Source organism: the organism of the source record quoted next, unplaced genomic scaffold, assembly GCF_019419815.1.
Source record: "Pyrus x bretschneideri cultivar Hongxiangsu unplaced genomic scaffold, Pyrus_bretschneideri_v1 Contig13, whole genome shotgun sequence".
Classification (NCBI taxonomy): domain Eukaryota; kingdom Viridiplantae; phylum Streptophyta; class Magnoliopsida; order Rosales; family Rosaceae; genus Pyrus; species Pyrus x bretschneideri.
Window position 1 is genome coordinate 6,298,953 of NW_025999424.1, and position 21,576 is coordinate 6,320,528.

At 36.9% G+C, this 21,576-nt stretch overlaps 1 protein-coding gene, 1 long non-coding RNA gene and 2 pseudogenes across 2 annotated transcripts; all 4 read right to left on the reverse strand.

The window, feature by feature from the left end:
- Nucleotides 1-1,961: 1,961 nt before the first annotated feature.
- On the reverse strand, nucleotides 1,962-3,642 carry LOC108866120 (annotated as a pseudogene).
- A 5,324-nt stretch (nucleotides 3,643-8,966) lies between these two features.
- LOC125474741 (NADH-ubiquinone oxidoreductase chain 2) lies at nucleotides 8,967-11,474 on the reverse strand. Its single transcript, XM_048578720.1, has 2 exons — nucleotides 11,263-11,474; nucleotides 8,967-9,418 (listed from the first exon to the last, which is right to left on the reverse strand). The coding sequence occupies exons 1-2, from the start codon at nucleotides 11,414-11,416 to the stop codon at nucleotides 8,967-8,969; spliced, it is 606 nt and encodes a 201-aa protein (XP_048434677.1). The 5' UTR covers nucleotides 11,417-11,474.
- A 1,081-nt stretch (nucleotides 11,475-12,555) lies between these two features.
- LOC125474703 lies at nucleotides 12,556-13,315 on the reverse strand. The gene is made up of 2 exons (XR_007256141.1): nucleotides 12,988-13,315; nucleotides 12,556-12,812 (listed from the first exon to the last, which is right to left on the reverse strand). It is a non-coding gene; the product is annotated as an uncharacterized LOC125474703 (long non-coding RNA).
- A 55-nt stretch (nucleotides 13,316-13,370) lies between these two features.
- On the reverse strand, nucleotides 13,371-14,992 carry LOC125474742 (annotated as a pseudogene).
- Nucleotides 14,993-21,576: the final 6,584 nt, after the last annotated feature.

Sequence of the window (21,576 nt, forward strand, 5' to 3'; positions counted from 1 at the left end):
CCACCACATGAAGTCACCATTCTACTTATATTGTTACACGTGTATCTATTTATTATTAGAGATTTATACTCTAAGTTCATACATTTTTAATTTTCTCAACTTCATGTTATATATGACATGAAATTAGTAACATCATTTAACAATGTTACCGTCATATTCAAATAAATGTGAGACTGGATTAATTAAATTGGTACGCACCAATTTTAATAGTCAATGGTGGCGGCTTTACATGTATAAACATGTAACGTGGATTTGGTGGATATTGATCTTACGTTTGCATATAAATTAAGCAGTATATTCACCTGCTCCTATACTGGCAATTTAATTCTTATCATTCTTCTAACCTATCCAATTTTATTAACAATAATTGTCTATCTGCTGCCACCTGCGTTGCTTCCCTTGTTAAAGAAAGTAAAAAATATATATATATATATATATATATATTATGCAATGAATGACAATATGGTAAAGAACAAATCAATCGATCGAGTCGAGCTGATGAACCTAAGGCCTCCTCAGCTATATATGTTTGCCGGTGCAGGCAATTGCTGAAATCACTTCTTTAATCCCTGTCAATATCTCTATGAAGCTTCGGGACTAAGAATTAATATATCGGAGTAACAAGGCAAATTAGTAAAGTCTAGTTTTTCTCTAGCTCTTTATTCGTACCATGGAAAGATGTACCTCTAGGGCTTTTGACCGTTCATTGAAAAACAATTTAAGAGAATCTGCTTTAGGGTTTCCATAATGAAAATTAAAGTTAAAAAAAAAAAGTAGTGCTAAAAGTGAGGATGCCAGATAATAAATCTTTGTTAGCCTGTCATCTACTATGTAATGGAACTTTTAAGCATATATAAGGTTGGTTATAAGTTAATCTATTTGTTGCAGTTCTTTTTAACTAGAATTGTGATTGTGTAAATCTTAGCAGATTGTATTTCAGATTATGTTCTAGATCTTTCCTATTAGACTTTGTATTCCTTTTAGGGCAAAGAATCCCGTTATATTTACTATAAATAAAAGCACAAAGTGGTGAGAAACTACTCCTATAAAGATTCTCCAACTCTCTTTTCTCTCTTTCTCATGTGCCACAACTTATCCTTATTCCCTCACTAAAATACGCCCACAACAATATTATGTATTTTTTAAGGGAGAATACTTGCTCCAATTATTACTTTCAAGCATACAAGAGGTTGGTTATTATGTATCTTTGAAGGAAAAATTGCTCTAACTTGCTAATTCTTTCTATAATCTAGGTGGAGATATTCTCATGTGTCACTAGGTAGCTTTATATAGAAATACACAAATAAATGAATATATACAAAATGGTGATACATTACTGGTGATAATACATATGCAAATCTTCTCTTGTAGATGGCAACGGAGATGAGAGTTTACTACTGCCTTCATCACGATTCATGACTGAACTGCATATTTATATAGCAGAGCCAAATTACAGCAAGTTTCATTCTCTTTTCAATTTTTGAAGTGCAATCCATGTTCTTCTCAAATGTTGGTGAATTTTATTATAATTTTATCAATATGTAAATGTTAGAGTTGTGATATTTATCCGATGTCTAATTGGTGGGCCATATGATATAATAATCAACACAACCAGAGCACGTCGATGAAAGTTAGTCATCAATTGTGTCCGACACTTTGTTGCATACAAACCACCATTATGTCTCAATCAAATACTGTTCAAGCCTTATTGATTGGAAACACAAATATATTATAAAAATGAAATGACCTAAATAATTTAATTGTCGGAAAATAATAAAACATTTGCAGAATATGCTGTTGAAAGGCACGCACACCATGGCAATCCAAAATCATCACGACGTGGTAACCAATTTTGGCTAACCCTTTTGGAACACGCAACACATGCATGCATTACTAATTATGCAAACAATATTCATACTTACAATTGCAAATTCAAATCACCAACTGAATCAAAATGTATACAAGAAGTGATTTCCGCAAACCATATTTGTCTCTTCTTAGTTCTTATACATTTTTTCTTATTCTAGCCTTCGTATTGCAAAAATCAAAAGAAAATACAGATAAATAAAAAATAAAAAAATAAAAGTACATGAAAATCATTTCCCAATGCATAGATAGTTGATTGCCTTCAGTTGACTAAAGCACAATGCTTCCTTATTTCACCGTTGTTGCCTGTAAGGACTCCAATATTACCCATATTCACCATTGAGACACCAAAATCGTTTAGAAAGGTGGATCCATGAGTGGTGGCTTGCTTTGTCACATAGGCTTTTGTCTCACTGTCATCAAGAAGAGCCGAGTCAGACTGGAATAGTCCTCTTCTTTTAGCTACAAGATTGTAGTAATCTTCATCAAAGGTTTTAAAGCTTCAGGATCCATCTCAACCAGGCTAGTTGTGTTCCCTGGCTTGCATTTTGTCTTCAGCTGAGCTATGTAATTTTTGTCCAATTTTGGGTCTGTGTCACCTTTTCTGGTGAAATTATACAAGCGATTTGTGTAGGGTGGGCAGTGAGATGTGCCGATTGTGTGTCCTCCTAAGAACAATGACGAAAAGAGAGATCAGATCACGTTGATTAGGGTTTCATGAAGCAAAAACAAATAGAGAAATAAAACTTGTATGCATATGTTAACTTAATAATATTCACCTGACAGAGCCGCTAGGTCTTTAGCACTTAAACCCTTGGCAGCAAATGCTGCTTTGAGTTGAGTTATGTCAACAAAAGGAGAACGTAAGCCTCTATTGGCCTCTGAGGCTAATGACACTCTTCCATCTCTTCGTCCAGTCGGAACCTACCAAAATAAGCCATGAACCTGGAAAAAATATATTCATTCATTCTAAGTCAGATATATGAAATTGACGTTTGTTTTTTTGTACAAACGATAGTGAGGGATGGGGAATCGAAGATCACAGTGCAGGAAAATATCCCTAACCAGTTGAAGTGCAATCCCCTTACACACGATGTCCCTTTTTTAATTTAAAGAAACATCTATTCTTAATCTAATAATATATTTAATAAATATTGATTTATGTGGAATGAGTTTAATTTGTACCATTCTAACTGCATCACGAGCTACCAAGGCCAAGATATCAGCACAAGAAACAACACCAGGACACTTCTCTTTTACTGCAGATATATTTTACTGCATCTATGACATGGAACCCTCTTAAGCTCTGGTTGGGGATTGCTTCTTTCTCAGCTTGACCGTTTGATGTGGAATTCAATAGCACAGAACCATCACATCCCTGAAAATTAAAATTTAAAGGAATGAGTTACTTTGCAAAATTCGGTAACTAGCAATTGTTGTGCCAACAAAAAAATAATTCAAAGGACAGTTTTAACAGAAATTGTTGTGTCATTAGCAGGACTTAATGGATTGCTTAGGAGACAAGTAACACAACCAAAGGACATATAACTTACCCTAACAAAACAATCATGAAAATGCATCCTTAGAATAGGAGCAGCAAGAGTTGGTGGCCTATACATGTATTGATGAGTAGTCCCTGCCACAATAGCCTCTAAATCGGGGCATGTTTTTTTAGTAGAACCCGACTTTCAATTTCTGCGCTTTGCTTGAGTCTAAAGCCAACAAGGCAATTAGAACTTGAAAAAGCAAGATTGAGATGAGCTTTTGAAAAGCCATTGTCTTTAGAGATGGATTGAATTGAAACCAGACATGCCTGGTTTTATAGTTATGTTTAGGCCTTTGAACTTACGATCGTAAAGTTATTTTATGAACATTATATTATCTTAAACGTTAATTAAGGCCTTTAAGGCTTCACCAAACAATCGAGTTGACAACGTCTTCATAAAAAACAAAAAAGGATTGAAAAACGAGTTGATAAATGATGGAAAGAAACAATTAACACGTTAAACAAGTAATACATAAAAGAAATAGAAGAATAAAGCTCGAGAGAAACCCTAATTTCTCTGCAAATGCCGCCTTTCCGTATTCTTATTATTTCCAAACCTACTTTCAGCCTTCATGATACCCAAGGATAGTGCTATTCATATGCTGATACCCAAGGATAGTGCTATTCCCCACACTTCTATTAATTTTTTGTCATTAATCTTCTTCAATTCATTTGATCCGACAACCAAAACTTGAGAAATGTATGTGAGAAGTAAAAATGGATGAGTGGATAGCATCACTACCCTAAAATATCTCAATTGCACCATCTATATGTTTGTAGTTTTCATCTTCACCATCCAAATAGATGCGAACAACTTCTCTCGCACAGTCAGTTGAAGGCAACAGAAAATTACTGTTAAAGAAAGAAAACACTTGGCTCTTTATATGCAAGTAGCAATTCCTCTTTACCAATCACAATTTTTCATATTTTTAACAAGTCAGTTTGGTATATGTCAGCTTGTAATTACAATAAGTCTTAGCGTTGAGGACGTCAATTAAGCAGTTTTCGTTAAGAGATACTAGCAAATGAAGCTTTGCTTATGTTTCTTAAATGGAGGTTGAGGATTTTGACAGCATCCCTTCCCTCTCAAAATTTATAAACGGGAAATGATTTTCATACACTTATTTTTTTTTTTTTCACTTGGACACTCTTATTTATTTCAGACTTTTGCATTGAAGGCTAAAAGAACATAATTGTGTAAAAGGAGAAAATGAGTTTGCGTAAGTCATTTCCCTTTATAGAATAATTAAGTATAATCAACCAGAATTGATACCTTCGGTCAGGGAAAAAAACAGAGACCAATTCAAAGCATTAAAAATCTCCCACATCTTAATTGGAAAAATCGATTGCTTGCACAGCACTATTAGAATCAAATTAAACACTAAATATATAGATATAGGTTATATTTGTGCTAGCTAGCTCTTTCATGCATATGATCTTAGGGCATTAACATAAGGAACCACGCGTTATTCGATGGTACAACTTGCATTAGACACTATTTAATTTCCCATGACGCAAATGAAGTTTGATGACAATCACAAACAAAGATGTGGTTTTGATCATTATATATACGTGTGTGTGTGTGTGTGTGTATAAAACATCCTCTGAACTAATGTTACGCACACGTATATTTTAAATAAAGATTGGCCATGACTCTTCAAATCACTAACTAATTATTAATACTCTGGGTGGCTAACTAATATGTTACAATATTACATAATAATAGAATATGATCTAATCATTGGCATCGATCGGTTTTTGACTTTGACAACATATGATCGTCTATATATTCGGTGTCTTTAACCTACCCCCTCGATCAAGGAAGAGGATCCGGTTTGGATCTCTCCCATCAAAGGTCTAGGATCAAGTGATCCAGATCGTTGAAATTTAACACAACGACTATAAATAGAAGGCTCATCTAAAAGTTATAATAATTGTAACCGTTGAATCAAATTTCAACGATCCGGATCACTTGATCCTAAACTTTTGTTGGGAGAGATCCGGACCGAATCTTCTTCCCTCGATCGAGCTGAAAACGAGTTTAATTTGACAAGGATATGATTATCTGCCAATTGGTCTGACCGCAGACAAGTTTAACTCCAACTTTGGTCAAAGCCAACTCTCCAACAGTCACAATCTATGCTTCTATGGAGTAACAATTTTGTTAATAATTAAAGTACAAGTACTTTATTGAGAAGATTACGGGTAGTTGCTTTCACACTCTCAGTTTTCCGTTTTGTATGCCGTCACTTATTTTGATATTTTTTTTCCATTTACAATTCTTCTTTATTTCTAATCATGAAATTGGTCGACTAAATAAGAAAAAAATTGAAAAAAAAAAAAAAGTGCGAAAATTACTTTGATGAGCGAGTAAAAGTCGAAACTGGTAGGATATATTGCCATATAAGATAATGCTACATGCAAAGATATAGTCATGAATCTGACCTAGCAATATTACATATTCTCATGGTCACAGTGTCGTGGTCGTGCTTATTCTACCAATGTTTTCAAGCTTATTAATGTCTCTAGTTGTAGGGGAGTTTGGACACGGTCTCACAGAGGCTGACGAGTGGTGATCATGGCCCAAAAAACACATATACATAAACATAATTTTAATTGAGGAAAACTGAAATAATTAAACAAAGTTCCGCTACCTCCAGCCAAGGTACAAATTCTTAGAATGAACTGGAAACGGGAGAATGTTTTTATGTATTTGACTTAAGGTTCTAATTATTAGACGTTAAGTGTTAGTCGGGCGGCGGATATGGGCCTAACACCTAGACGGTTAGGCGGGGGTCTAGACGGATTTAAGTAAATTTCCTATATATCGTATAAATAAATGTCTGTTTATACTTAAAACATACATAATTGCATTGGAGATACATCAATTGCAAAATGGAATGACATAGATTATAAAGTATTAAAACATAATGAAAACATGGGGAACAAGCATATAATGTGTGTTAATCTAAGTATTCAGCAAGTCATCTACAATTTAACGAAAAAATAAAATGCAAAAGAAAAGTTATCTATTTTATGGCCATTCGAGTCGCGAGTTAGGCAGGTGCCTAGATGGGACTAGGCGGTTTGGGCGGGTGCCTAAGAGGTCTAGGCGCTCTTTCTTAATTTTCAAATATCTAGAGATTAATCGGGACGGTGATCAACTGCCTAGCGCCTAGGCGGGAATTTTTAGAATAGTGACGTCTAAGAGGTGCAATCCTACAAGTAGAGTTGTTAAATCCACACATTAAATTGTACATGGGTACAATTAAGACCCATTTAGGGCTGATTTGAGATTGTGGTGCTTAAAAAAAAAATTAAAAAAAAAAAAACAGCTTATTAAGAAATCTGGAACATCAAATGTGTTTGGTAAAACAAAAATAAAATATTTAAAAAAAAAGTGGCAGTAGAAAATCATAGAAAAGCAGAATCATGGTCTACCATGCTTTTGTGTTTTTTTTTTTTCAAAGCATAATAATCATTGTCCATTTAACGAAATTTTCAAATAACAAGTATACCTCCACATATTTTGCGAAATTACAATTATTACCCATACATTATTCTCTTTGACAATTATGATAGGGAAATTGACATAAGTGACTCATTTTCTTGTTCTTGGGATCAAAATAGACAAACTATCCATGCACAAAAGCAAAATGACGAAAATACCCACATCTAAATTGAAACAACTCATAGTTCATTGCGTCATTTTTCTAATTTCGAGAAAGAGCTGTACAACTCTGGGTTTTTAGGTTGAGCTCAGATCTGTAAGCCTATCATGTGCATGTCTTGTACATACAGTGTACTACCTCAACGTGGGCGAGCTTAATACAAAGAAAGTGAATGAGTTCGTGAAACAATTTCCTTTAATTTAGTTGGATTCTTTCATGTTCATTTAAATTGCAATTTCCAAATCCTTGAAGTATTTTAACCCAATCAAATTTGGTACGAAATTCAAATGAATGAATCTTTGATTCTTTATATAAATTTGAATCTAATAAATTAATAAAAAAATGGGACCAATGGACTTGATTTTGCTGACAAGCCCTCCAAGGTTGACGATAAGAGAGAGGATAGAAAGGTTGACGGGTAACTGGCTTTGGATGAAGGCCGGAATCGGACTCGGTTGCTGCCATGGTGGCTGGTTGCAGGACCGCACCACAAGCCACCAGGATGGCCTAATTGTCTCCACCAAGGACAGATCATTCGGCTCGGTACACTTGGCCGCCATTGAATCTGCCTTTCCTAGAGAAAGTAAAGGTCTTGCACATCTTGTTCCCCGGAGGAGTTGTTGCTGATGTCGCGGCCCTCGTAGGATGAACTTCTTTACGACGGCGGAATTCCGCCGGAGCTGGGGTCGGTGAGCTCGCTGCAAATCCTCGAGATGGGCAGCTACAACCTCGTGGGCCCCACCCCTACCACTCTCAGCCTTTTGAAACACTTGCACACTCTATTTTTGCAGGTGAACCGGTTGCAAAATCGGAGATTGAAACAACGTTTGAGGGTTAGGGTTCTTCAAGCAGGGGATTGGACGAGAGAGGTTTTCGGAGAAAGGTGCAAATGGAGATTGAGTGGGAGGAAATAACTCATTTATATACAAAGGTAATTAGGTCATTTCCAATGTTATAAAAATCTTATTTTTATTATATTGTCGTGCATGTTCTGTACATATCCCGCAAATCATATTTTGGTCCCAAAATTAAGAAAATGAGTAATCTCTGTTAATATCTCAGTATTATATTACATCAAATACAGTATCATTTTTAGCCATTTAACATACTCATAACAATTTGTATAAATGTTTACTAAACACTCAAGCACTAATTTTTTTTTTTTTTTGTTTTTTGTTTTAAGCACTTTTACAAAAAATGTTTATCAAACACTTAACAACTTTATTTTGCAGCTATTATTCTCACATAACAGCAGAATCAATTTTTTTGTTTAATTATAAGGCACAACAATACCAAACTAGCTCTTAGTTTGATTTCACTTTACACAATCATCATCATTATCAATGGCGAAGCCATAACTTATCTGATGGGTGGGCTAAGCTAAAATTATTACTACAAAATCAAATGCTCAATCTTTTTGTTGCCTACACAAAGTTATACAATAGTAAACCTGAAAGTAATAATTTGAAGTAAGAAATTTATAATTTGTTTTTTAAGCTTATAGCCCTCAAAACTTTCAAAGGATTAAAATAAGGAACCATATGTAGCATGAAAGTTTCAATTTATTACTAGTAAATTTTAGTATTTACTAAAGTGATGAGTTTTTTTAATATTTATTAACTCTTACTTTCCCTATAGCAACTCTAAGATTCAGACTCTCATTTGTTACGTGGTTTAGGACAATAAAAAATCATAAAATAACCCAAATAACTAATATTTTTAAGTTTAAAGAACTAAAACTCTCCCTATGCTATAGCTCACTCAAGCCTTATACTTGGCTCTGACGGAGACCATTATCAATCTCACCTCTATATTATGGTGATATCAAATTAAATAGGTCTTAACGGTACCCATTAACAACCCAATAAATTAATTGGCCACCTCTACCTACTAGTAATGGAGAAGGTAATAGCCGAAATAGGATTCGTTTTGGCTAGAGCGCCCAAATCCGCTATATATTTGACACGGGTTTGCCGTAATGCTAAAACTATGGCGAATGCATCTATCGTCATTAATGCATAAATAAAGATACCAATTAGTAGTGATTGAATTCCTTCTATGGTTCCACATGATAAACCTGTACGAATATAACCTACATGTCCAATTGAACTATGAGCTAGAGGTCTTTTTACTTTCGTTTGGGCCATGGCGGCCAGTGCTCCTAAGATCATAGAAGCAATGCTGCAGAAAAAGAAGATTTGTTGCAATGTAGCTCCATAGGAACCATAAATAGAAACACGTGAAATATTTGCAGAAATAGATATTTTAGGCGCAATAGAAAGGAATGCTGTAACCGGGGTGGGTGAACCCTCATAGATATCAGGTGCCCACATATATAGAGTCAAAAGAGATGTGGAGTCCGAAGGGGAGGGGGTTTTCTTCGGGGCTCGAGAGAGGGAAATAGATAGGGCCCCGCAAGTTTTTAATTCGTTGCAGGGGAATTTACACGAAAGGGAACGAGGAATTCTCAACGAAAAAAGTGCTCTCTGAACCGAACGTGAAAGTAGTTTTCCATCAGACGGCTGTTCCCGTAACTCCACTCTCGACTTGGATTATATATCCAAAAAGGTCCGCTCTCGGCCATTCCACACGCTGCCTAGCAGAGGAGTGGTTATCTGAAGCGGATTCTCTCTTTTCTAGTAGATGCCGAACCTGCTGCCCAGAAGGGGGCGGGCGCAGCAGCTACATGGACCCCTTCCTTTCTGTTGTTGCCAGCGCTTTCCCGGGCCGAGCCGGAATTAAAAAAAAAGGCAGGCAAAGCCCGAAGGCTGCTATCCCAATAGGCCAGCGGGCGGAACGAGGAGAGGGCCCGGCAATCATACTACCGCGGTCGAAAAAGCGTGTTCCCCTCAGATAATACGCACCGTAGGCCATCCTCGGCCTTCTTCGTTTTCGATGAAAAACAAATAAAATCTCTATCTCCGAAAGCGTTTTCCTTCCCCCTCCCTTCGTCGAGCCTTTCCCTTAATGGTTGGGGAAAGCATTCCCTTATCTGAACTTGGCGGGCATTCCGCCTTATAAAAAAAAAAAAAAGAGGAATAGAATAGGCATCCCCTTAGATGTCTATGCATCCTTTATCATCTCCCGATTTTTTGTATATCGTTATATCTGCCCCCTCCCCATTTTTTTGAGAGAGAGCAGATGGATCCTATCCCCTATATCGAACACTAAATCCTATCTATTGATAGAAAGATCTTCGTCAAATACCTTTTTTTAGGAATTCCTCATATCCAAGGCAGCTTACCACAAGCACCCCACCCCATACGACTAGTTGGGGGGGCTGTTTGATAGTGACTTCTTTCGTTGGTAGGGCGACGAAAGGCTACTTCAATCTAGGAAACAGCCGGAAACTCGAGAGGGTCGCCTTTGGAAGCGTTCGCCGGTAACCAAAGCGCCACTCCTTCTTGACTATGTCGTGACGCTGACTGAATCCAATCCATAAGTCCGGAAACGAAACAAAGTTCGTTCCCTCAAGTAGGTAAAGTAGGCATACGAACCCCTTTTGCTTTGCCTTAGACTCTATTGGAAGAAAGAAGGGGGCGGAATGGAGAAAGGAAAGGGACAAGGGCGGTCTTGCTTGGCGCGAAGGCTGCTGGTTCGGGGGTAGGGTACGGTACTAAAGGTCCTCGGACTTCCAGGCGGTTTTTCTTTTGGGCAGCTGTTCACCGTTGGATCTCGCCAATACAGCCCCCTATAGTTTTCGTTACCGAGATATCTTTTTTTCATTGTTCCAGGGATTTTTTGGGTAATCCGCTCCCATGCTGCAAACAGTCAAATCTGAACTAAACCTTGTTGCTCTTCTTTCTTTCCTCGCGGGCAGGAAGCACACCAGCAGCGTGCGTTGCGTGATTCTACTGTGTTTTTTGCACTTGACTGGGTGGACAGTTGACCGGAAGATAACTTCGATTCGCCCGGCCAGCAGGCGGGCGGCGTGCTTATCTTGTGTGACAACACTACAGAGCGAGTGGCTCTTCTAGGTGGGCAGCTGTGTGACAACACTCCAGAGAAAGCGGCGCTTTCGTGTAACATGCTATGGTCTCAACGCCCTTACGAGGTAGTGATGAGTTTCACGCGCTCTAAGCCCGGCCCGCGCGCGGTTAGGAAGATTGGCCGCAATCTGAGCGGTACCACCCACCCTACCCTACCACCTATAGGCGGCCGTCCGTCCTACAGCCGCCCGAAAAGGAACTGCAGTGATCTTGAATAGGAATCCTACAGCGATAGATAGAATCCCCATAAAAATACCACTAGATCGAGCACCAGTGATTTCATATCCGGTCAAAATTTTGGCTAATTGATCGAAGTGGGTAGCTCCAGTAGACCCATAGATCATGGAACAAATAGGGTGGGTAGGCCCAACCACCACACTACACGTATAGACGCGAACCCCCCTCGTTATCGTACGTGCGACTCTTACTGCATACGGCTCGCATAAAGACTCCTAAATCCATCCCGAGCCTTTTCTTCCACCTCTCCTATCCAATCCTCGATCAAACTTGCGTTCCCCAGGCGCTATGAAATGGGGGTCTTCCTAGGTTTTCCTAGATTTCTAAGTTGGTGACAGACTCATATTATACACTTCAAGTTATATTTCAACTGTTGATATTTGTTGAATTTTTTTTCCCCTTTAATAAGCAAGGCAATATTCAAATCTACATACAGGAAGAGAAATTAGAGCATGAACGCATGAAGGTGGACACATAAACCAAATCTGCATATTTTTTTGAAATAGTTTGGACATGAGAAATGAGTAGGGATTAGGACCAGCATATCCTAATAACCGAGGTCAAATGTCCCATTCTCTTCCATTGCAACGGAAAATGGACCAAGGACTTGAAAACGGAGTTTTACTACCATGTAAGCAAGGTTCTAAAAAACATTAGGCGCTAGTTGAGAGTAGATCAAGGGTCTTATGCCTGGGCGGGGGCGTAGGCAGTTTTTTAAATTTTTAATTAAATTTATCATATAACATATAAACAAATGTCTAATTATAACTAAAACAATAAATAATAATATTGGAATACAGAAATTGTAAAATAAAATGACAGATAGATTATAAAGATATATAACATATTAAATACATGGGGAGCAAGTATATAATGCGTGTTCATTCTTGTATTTAACAAGTCTTTTATACTTATTGAAAAAATAAAATACAGAATGAAAGTTATCTATTTTTTATCTAAGTGAAAGTTGTGACCTAGGCTAGGCAGGTCTAGGTGCCCTTTTTTAATTTTCAAATGCTTATGGATTAGTCGGGCAGTGACTAGCCGCCTAGTGCCTAGGCAGGGTCTAGGCGGAAATTTTTAGAACACTGCATGTAAGTGGTGTGTGTGCACGTGTGTGGTGGGGGACTAGGGGCATCATATCCTTCCTGAATCATGCTCGTGATCAAAATTTGTTCTTTTTAAATGATTCAACATACATGTAGAACGATGGAACGATGGAATAATTGGGTTTGGACATGACTAGTACCGAAATTTTGAACTTAAAAACCATTCTTTACCAGTCATTGTACGGTGATACAGGGGAGTGAGGTTCTACGAACCTGAAATCATTTATATGGTAGCAATCGTGCATTGTCGATCAAATAAAGTAAGAGAGATGGATAGACAACTGCAGCCTAAAAAATGGCATGGTGCGGATCATGGAGTTTCCAGATATTTGTTCAAAGTGACGGTCTATCGCAGTGGATACCGATATGCACAAGAATAGTAATTATTCCATAGCTGAAAATCAATCGTAAACTAGTCAGTTCTGATAATCTATTGAGAAGCATAATTAATAAGCATTCAATTCCGTTAGAGATTTCAATGATTTGTTATTCCTTTCTTGCTTTCACTCTTTCTACCATGCATTCTTGTTCTATGTCCATAGCTAAAGCAAAGCTACAAATTTGCTCACCTTTTTCATGAAGTGAAGGGGGCAATACGTGCTCAGTTGATATTGCCAGCCATCTCGAACTTCGATGTCATTCATCTGAAATTACAATCACGCTCAATAATGAAGATCAGACAGTCTTACGGGAGCTTCTATGAGGTTCATTTTCCCATTTCAGATCAAATGTTACAACTATAAGCAATTCTACGAACATCTGTGATCTGACAATCCTGGGGAGTTTCTACTAGGTTCAAGTTTCTACCTTGGAATCAATCGACATTTACATTTGACTATTCTAGTGGAACAATCTTTGATCTCCAAGTGTGGTACTTACACCCTGCAGTAATACTTTTTTTTGGGGGGGGGGGGGGGGGGGGGGGGGTGTGGGGTGGGGGGTGGGGGTGTTGGGTGGTGGGTGGTGGTTGGGATGCAATGACACCTGCTTGTGCACATAGTTCTACTATTGCAGGAGCATGCCTATAAAATCCCTTCCCTTCTTCCTTGCTCACTCTCATACTTGAAAACTCCACGAAGCCTAGCCTTATGTCCAGATAGCCCAAAATGAACTTCTAAATAATGTCTACAGACTTTCGCTGGATAAACCTTCAGCAACTTCTCCATGCCATTTCTAAGAATTTCCCATGCCCTCAAAGTTCCACTGGCAACCAGAATCAGTTCATCGGGTAACAAAGACTCAGCTCCGTTAACGCCAACACAATCACTTTCAAAGTTCCAATTTAAATGATTTCCATCATAATATCATTCTCCCCTGCTTGCCAGCATAGCTCGACAACTGCAGGAACACGTTCAAAGTCAAACCTCTGATGGTGTTTTATAACATCCTGGAACATGTGCTTGAGGTGAAATGCCTCTACTGGAACAAGCACATCTTTCAAACCACCAACTACACATTCAAACTTTATTCTTGCCACGACGTTTAAAGCCACAACAAGTCTGAATTAAGTGGCATTTCTCGCCTATATATACTTCTGGACAGAACCTGCAAAAGTAAGATATAGATAAAAAAGTTGGCCTTTCTTTTCCACCTCAAAAATTGTTCAATAAAAGCAGTAGGGATCGAATGGAAGCTAAATTAGAGTAAATCTAATTTGAAAACTATAGATTGTGCGGCTCTCAAAAATAGCAAAAAGTGGTCTGATTATTCCTAATAAGAAAAGGTTCATATGAATCCTCCTAAAAGTAACTTGGGAGATAAGGGATTTACTTGCAGGCCAGAACGGGCACCATTTCGAGGAGAGTAGAGACACCTTGCATAACGAGTCTCTGGCACTCCATGACCTCCTGGGCCACCAGTATCATGGCCGGCATTGGGTAATCCTTAGTCTGGTTTTGGATTTTATTCTGAATCCTAGGCTTTTGGCTTCCTTAGGTCTACCTTGTTTGAACTGTAATACCTTGAAAAGCTGTACACAAATTTTCCATTGAAATCGGAACTCTCCCACAGTTTCTTCCTCAGCGCCATAATTTCCTTTTGGTTCCAATTTTTACACAAAATCACATCTTCTCCACAGTGTGAACAAAACCCCAATGAGTCAATCAGAAAACATATCAATAAGTACAACACTTGGGAACTGAAAGCAACTACATTAACCACCAAAGCAGAACTCTTTATTGGATCCAAAACCTTTGCTTCCAAAAAAAAAAACACCTTCCAACAGTTCCATCCCTTGCACCACAGTTCGAATCACCGTCCCATAAATTAGAGTAGTTTAGAATATTGTCTGTACACAATATAGAATTCAAATTTTCATTAATTATCATAAAGATAAATCCACCGGTGACCCAATTCCGTAGACAGAGGCTACTAATTCATATGAACGAATGCAAATCTGAAAGAAACTATATTTGATTATTCGATCGCTCAAACAAACATAACGATAAAGAATTCATATCCAAGAAAACAGTGAGGAGGACGAGAAGGACAAGTACCTGAAAAGCAGAGACTGAATCGAATCAAGCGATGGAGAAAATGAGAGACATCGGCGAGGGGTATATAAAATTGCATCATTTCTATTTCTGTCATTTTAATTTTTTTTTATTAAAATACATTGTCAATAAAATTAAAGGGTGTATTTAATTGAAAGTTTTAAGAAACTTTAATTCTTTTTATAAATTTAGGATATTTGATTAAGATTCTAAGCAATTCTCTGAAAGCTTAGGTGTATTCAATTGAAACTTTAAGGGAAATTATAACATTCGAGGTGTATAACATGTGATTTAATATCTTAGTGCATATAGTGTTAGATTTCTACCATGTGTTCAGGGTTCAAAATTACCTCTTTCCTTAATTATTGTAATAGTTGCGAACCCTCCTCATCTCTTTAATAATAATAATAAATTAAAAAAAAAAATTTAGGTGTAGTTAATTAGAAGTTGATTTTAAAGGATTTAAAAAGTTGGGGAATACGATGGAATCAAAGAGATTTCATATAGTATTTTATATAGAAAGAATCTATATAAATCAATTAAACTTGGTCAAAATTCATAGATAAATCTATTAGAGCAACTCCAGCGTTGGAGCCCTCCCCCTGGCAGTACACTATTCAATCCACCTAATGAACAGTAATTGCCCTTAATGAACAGTAAGTAGCCATGGCAATAGAATTTGCATCTCCACCATTACACTTCAATAGCCCTGGCAATAGGCAATAAAATATTAGTATTTTATTTATTTATAAAATAATACAAAATAATTTTAATTGTAATATCGGATAAGATTTTTAATCGTTCTCGTTACGCCACGTGTCATTATGCGAAGTATTATTAAATAATACAAAATAATACAATTATTGGTGATGGATTTCTGATAAGATTATTAACCAATCACGTCGCGCCACGTGTCATAATCTGTTCACAATCTTTGAGGATAGATTTCCATCAGATTTTTAACGAATGACGGCATGCCACGTGTCATAATCTGTTCACAATCTTTGAGGATAGATTTCCATCAGATTTGTAACGAATGACGGCATGCCACGTGACATTATGCACAACCTAATCCTTTCTGAATCCTCTATATAATCCACCATCCATCCTCACAAATCTCACACCAAAATTCTCAAGATCTCTATCATTAATCATAGTTTTTGCTTCCTTATTCACAAAAATCTATATCATTATTCATAGTTTCTGTTTCTTTATTTCAATGTCTTCTTCTTCTTCCTCAAGGATGATGTGGGAATTCAATCAGGAAGAGGAAGAATTGTTTAACGAATCAGAAGCAATGTTCAATCACTAGGGGGTAAGAAATGAGAGGGAAGAGGATGAGGAGCGTCAAATGAGAGATGACGAAGTAAGAAAGGGCAGAGCCTCACATTTCCGTCGAGTCATCCAAGCTGCGGCTCAGATCTGCAGGCCCAGCCGTTCCGGAAACCTTGATAGAAGCAGGCAACGAAGAGGTATGGAACTCTTGGATGATTATTTTGTTCCTAATAGTGCATTCCCTGATACGTACTTTAGACGTCGTTTTAGAATGGAACGACATTTGTTCAACAAAATCATGATTGCTGTTTGCAACCATGATTCTTATTTTGTGCAAAAAAAAGATGCTTTTGGTGTTATGGGTCTACTGCCTGAGCAAAAAATTACTACTGCCTTGCGGATGCTTGCATATGGAGTATCTGCAGACCAAGTGGATGAGATAACGAGGATGGGGCAATCAACCATTCTTGAGTCCCTGATGAGGTTTTGCGGAGCAATCGAATCTATCTACACCGCTGAGTACCTCCGCAAACCTACACACATGGACTTGGAGCGGCTGTTGAAGAAGGCGGAGATGCGTGGCTTTCCTAGGATGATTGGAAGCATTGATTGTATGCACTGGACGTGGAAAAACTGTCCAAGTGCATGGCAAGGCGCTTACGGGGACAGAAAATGAGCAAAAAGTATCATTCTGGAAGCGGTGGCATCGTTTGATACATGGATTTGGCACGCCTTTTTCGGGGTCCCGGGAGCTCAAAATGACATCAACGTCCTTGCCCAATCCCCAGTGTTCAACGATGTCCTGCAAGGAAAGGCACCAAAAGTTACGTATGAGGTCAACGGACGTATGTACGACGGGCCATATTACCTAGCTGACAGCATCTACCCGCGCTGGTCAACATTTGTCAAAACAGTGCCACGTCCGTGGAGTGCAAAGGAAAAACACTTTGCAAGCTGTCAAGATGGGTGCAGGAAGGATGTGGAGCGTTGTTTCGGTATTCTCCAAGCTCGCTGGGGGATCGTCAGGGGTGCTGCCAGATTGTTTGATGTAGAGTCGCTTCGATCCATCATGATGACGTGCATCATTCTTCACAACATGATTGTGGAAGATGAGTACGATTATGAAGCTGTTGATGAATATGAGCCAGACCCGATGAATAATTCAAGAACACGTATATATTGTGCTCATGACGCCACCGATGAGCCCGTGCAACATGAGCCATTACAAAGGGATGGACGTTACAATGAAAGACTCATTCAACGATATACTGCATTTCAAATGCCAGACATGCACAATGCCCGACAAATTGACTTGATAGAGCACCAGTGGGCATTGAAACAAGCTGAAGATAATTAAGTTCATTTAGTGTGTTTTTTTGAATTTGGTATGTTTATGTTATTTTATTTGGTGTGTTTTATTATTTATGTTTATGTAATTTTTTTATGTTTATGTTTATGTAATTCTTAGTATATGTAATTCTTAGTATGTTTATGTTTATGTTTATGTAATTCTTAGTATATGTAATTCTTAGTATGTTTATGTTTATGTTTAATATTAGAAAGCCAGATGAGTATTTATGTTTGGCTTTTAGTGTTTGTTCAAATTGCTTGCAACCTTAAAATTGTGATTGTGCATAATTCTCATCTTAATTAGTTACACTCTTTATTTTATCATGGCTTTGATGTAAGTAGTAGACGCTATGTTCACATATGTACATATTTTGCTTTGGTTAATACATTAAAGCATATCATCATTAAAGAGAATGGCACCATCATACAAGTAGACTTTATGTTTTTTTCTTCAAAATAAAAAAAAGTAGACTTTATGTTTTTGCATGTATATATTGTTCATCTTTTGATTTGGATTAATGTATCAAAAATCATACCATTATGTAATTCTTAGTATATCTAATTCTTAGTATGTTTATGTTTATGTAATTTTTTTATGTTTATGTTTATGTAATTCTTAGTATATGTAATTTTTTTATGTTTATGTTTATGTAATTCTTAGTATATGTATTATAAGAAGAAAACAGAGTCACACTTCGTGTGGGTTTTAATCTATGTAAAGGACTTTTAATTAGAACCATGGACTTTTAATTATTTTATACAAGGACTTTTAATTAGAACGATGGACTTTTAATTATTTTATACAAGGACTTTTAATTAGAACGATGGTCATGGTCATGGACTTTTAACAACATAAATAACTTACCAAATTAAATAACTTACCAAATTAATTCTTAGTATAAATAACTTACCAAATTAATTTGAATAAATATTCAAGAAATTGGAAACAACATAAATAATACAAACAATAAATAATAAATTACAACCCAAAGTGATTGGAAAATTATGGGCTCCGATTACAAAAAGTACTCTATTCATCATCACTTAACCAATTTGTGGTGCTAGGATGATCTTCTCTTGCGGTGCTAGAACCATCTTGGCTTGCTATTGTTTCTCTTGCACGCCTCCTTCGCACTACGTCCGCTTTCTCTGACTTCCAAAAAAATTTGGAATTTGGAGACTTCCCTTCTAAAGACATGTTCATAATCTCACGATCTTGTTGAGCCCGTCTTTCTTCTCTAACATGTTCCCTTTCTTGCCTAAGTAGCTCTCTTTCTCTCTCATTAGCATAAAATTCTCTCTCAACAGCTGCTGCTTTTGATGCCTCTCTAGCCTTATCAGCCTCATCTTTCGCCAGTTCCCTCGCCAAAGTCAATCCACCTTGGCGAGTAAGTTCTTCCATGAACTTTGTATAATCGTTCTTCGAAGCACTCCCTTTTCTCTTTGAAGCCTTCTTACCTTGAGGCTTAATTGGAAAACGGGTCGAACCCGATGCTTGTTCAGGGAGGGGCGTTTCGGGCACTTCTTCTGCATCATCTTCATGAACATGATCGGGTGTAAAGTGTAGAGGGGTGCTGTTCATGTGCACTTCTGGACCGACTGGCACAACTCTAAATTTAGGACAATCTTTGACAATATTCCAACATTCCCACCGATTGAATGATTTATTTTTGCTTTTGGTTTTGGCAGCGTACCAAGCTTGTGCTTGAAGTTCCTACACAATAAAAATAAGTAACAAATAAATAATACAAATAAATAATTATAATGAAAATAAGTAACAAATAAATAATACAAACAACATAATTATAATGTAAGTCGGTAACAAATAAATAATACAAACCATAAATAATAAATTACGTAGGTAACAAATAAATAATACAAATAATAAATAATAAATAACAAATAAATAATACAAACAATAAATAATAAATTATGACGTTAACAAATAAATAATACAAACAATAAATAATAAATTTTGTACGTAACAAATAAATAATACAAACAATAAATAATAAATTATGTACGTAACAAATAAATAATACAAACAAATAATTATAATGTAAATTTGGGTATCAAATAAATAATATATTGTTACCTGATCCGAGTAATTTTCCCCACTTCGAATATTACTACTAGCTTGTGCCAAGGCGTCTCTCCACGTACTAAACGATTGGCTAAGTAATTTCCAACGACTGGACATCGATTCTTTGGTTCTTTTCCCACCAATTTTCTCAAGAAAATTGGTATGAATAAGACTCCACATTTCTCGCAATTGCATCTCATTACCCGTAAGGGAACTATGAGTAACTTCAACCTAGCTAGCACACAACGCAACATCTTCAATAAGCGACCAATTCGTACCTGCACCAGTGGTCATTTTGTTGAAAAAAATGGATTCAAACTTTGAGACAAAGAAAGGAATGTGATTGAAAGTAGTTGAGAAAATATGAAATTGTTGCGTAAGGTAGATGATAATGAGAAGGTATTTATAGAAAAGAAAAACAATTTTTTTTACAATTTTTTTTCAGATTTTTCAGATATTTTTTTGAATTTTTTACAATTTTTTTTAAATTTTTATTCAATTAATTAATCTCTGCCGTTGGATATAAAAAAATTTGAATTCCAACACTCCAGATTGTGCCAAGTGTCACAACGGTAACTTTTCAGATATTTAAAACTATTTTTTCATTTATTTTTTAATTTATAAAGCATTTTAATATCCACCGTTGATCACAGATCGAATGGTGGATATTAAATATGACTTAATTTTTTTTTTTTTACCGTTGAGATCGAACGGTCCACATTAAGTGACCGTTAAGATCTAACGCACCGTGGGAAGCCACGTGGCTTCCCAACGGTAACTGACGGATTCTGTTTTTTCTGATTTTTGTGTCGGCGACGCGCCCCCACGCGGGGGTGGGGTGCACACGCCTGACACAAAAAAAAATAAAATATTGCGCTGATGCCACCCTGGCGTCAGCCTGACGTCACCCCCACCTCGGGCTCAAGGGCTGGCAATCCCCCACGGGCCCGGAGCTCGGGCCTCCCCCTTCCATCGGGCTGGGCTACGCTGGACCTCATCCCCTGGCCCTCGGGCCCTTGGTTTCTCCCCTGTCCCCCGAGCAAAACCCAACGCTGGGATTGCTCTTAAACTCTCTCAAAATCTCAATTGAATACACCTTACAATAAGATGCGAAAAAAAATAAGAAGAGCTTGTACCTGTACTTTAATTTGAATAATATTAGATAGGCTAAATTTTTAGAATACATTTGATTATGTGATATGACATCAATATAAAATAAGCACGTTAATCAATATTTAAATAATAGTCTAATCATCAACAACCATATCACATATTTAATTTAAGTAATACTCATAGAGGCTTTTCCTAATCCTCTCTATGCTACATTTTGTGGTCCATTTCTTTATATTTTAACATCAATTCCTTAGATCTTATAATACACTCATCTAAAACTTACTCCACGTAAATAGAATGCAAGATAATAATAACAAACTTCCAAGGCTTCGGCTTCTTAAATCGTAACAAAACATGAATTTCTTCCATTTCCATGCATAGCATTAAATGTTAAGAGTATTTGATTATCTGAATTCACAGGAACATAATACAAAACAATAATCCAAAGCTATTCAAGTAATCTAATGCTTTGAGTTAGTGAGTTTGTTTGATTATGATCACAGGTAGGGTGAAATTTCCTATAACCTCTCAGGGCACGGAAGGAATGGATAACCGTGACTTGCCACCAATTATCTTCTTTTATGTAAAAAAGAAATATAAAATGCTCATAACATTTAACGATATGGAGTGTGATAGAATTTTCTAAAATACATCTACCAATTCTATTTCGCACTTTTTAAGCAATTGGTGTACACGTGCATTCGTTACATCTTGACTTGCCCAGTCATTACAAAATCAACTGAAAATGAGAGTTTCTCCCTTAAAACTTGTTTTCTCTAACTTAAAAACCATCTTCTTTATTTTTTTTCAGACTTAAACCTATTTACTAGAGTCCAACAAAGCAA

Excerpts from the sequence above, each read along its gene's own strand:
- LOC125474741 (XM_048578720.1), bottom strand. The coding sequence starts at position 11,416 with ATGATCTATGGGTCTACTGGAGCTACCCACTTCGATCAATTAGCCAAA. Across the intron at positions 9,419-11,262 it reads GATCACTGCAGTTCCTTTTC|ATATGTGGGCACCTGATATC; the intron begins GGGCGGCTGTAG and ends TTTTGACTCTAT.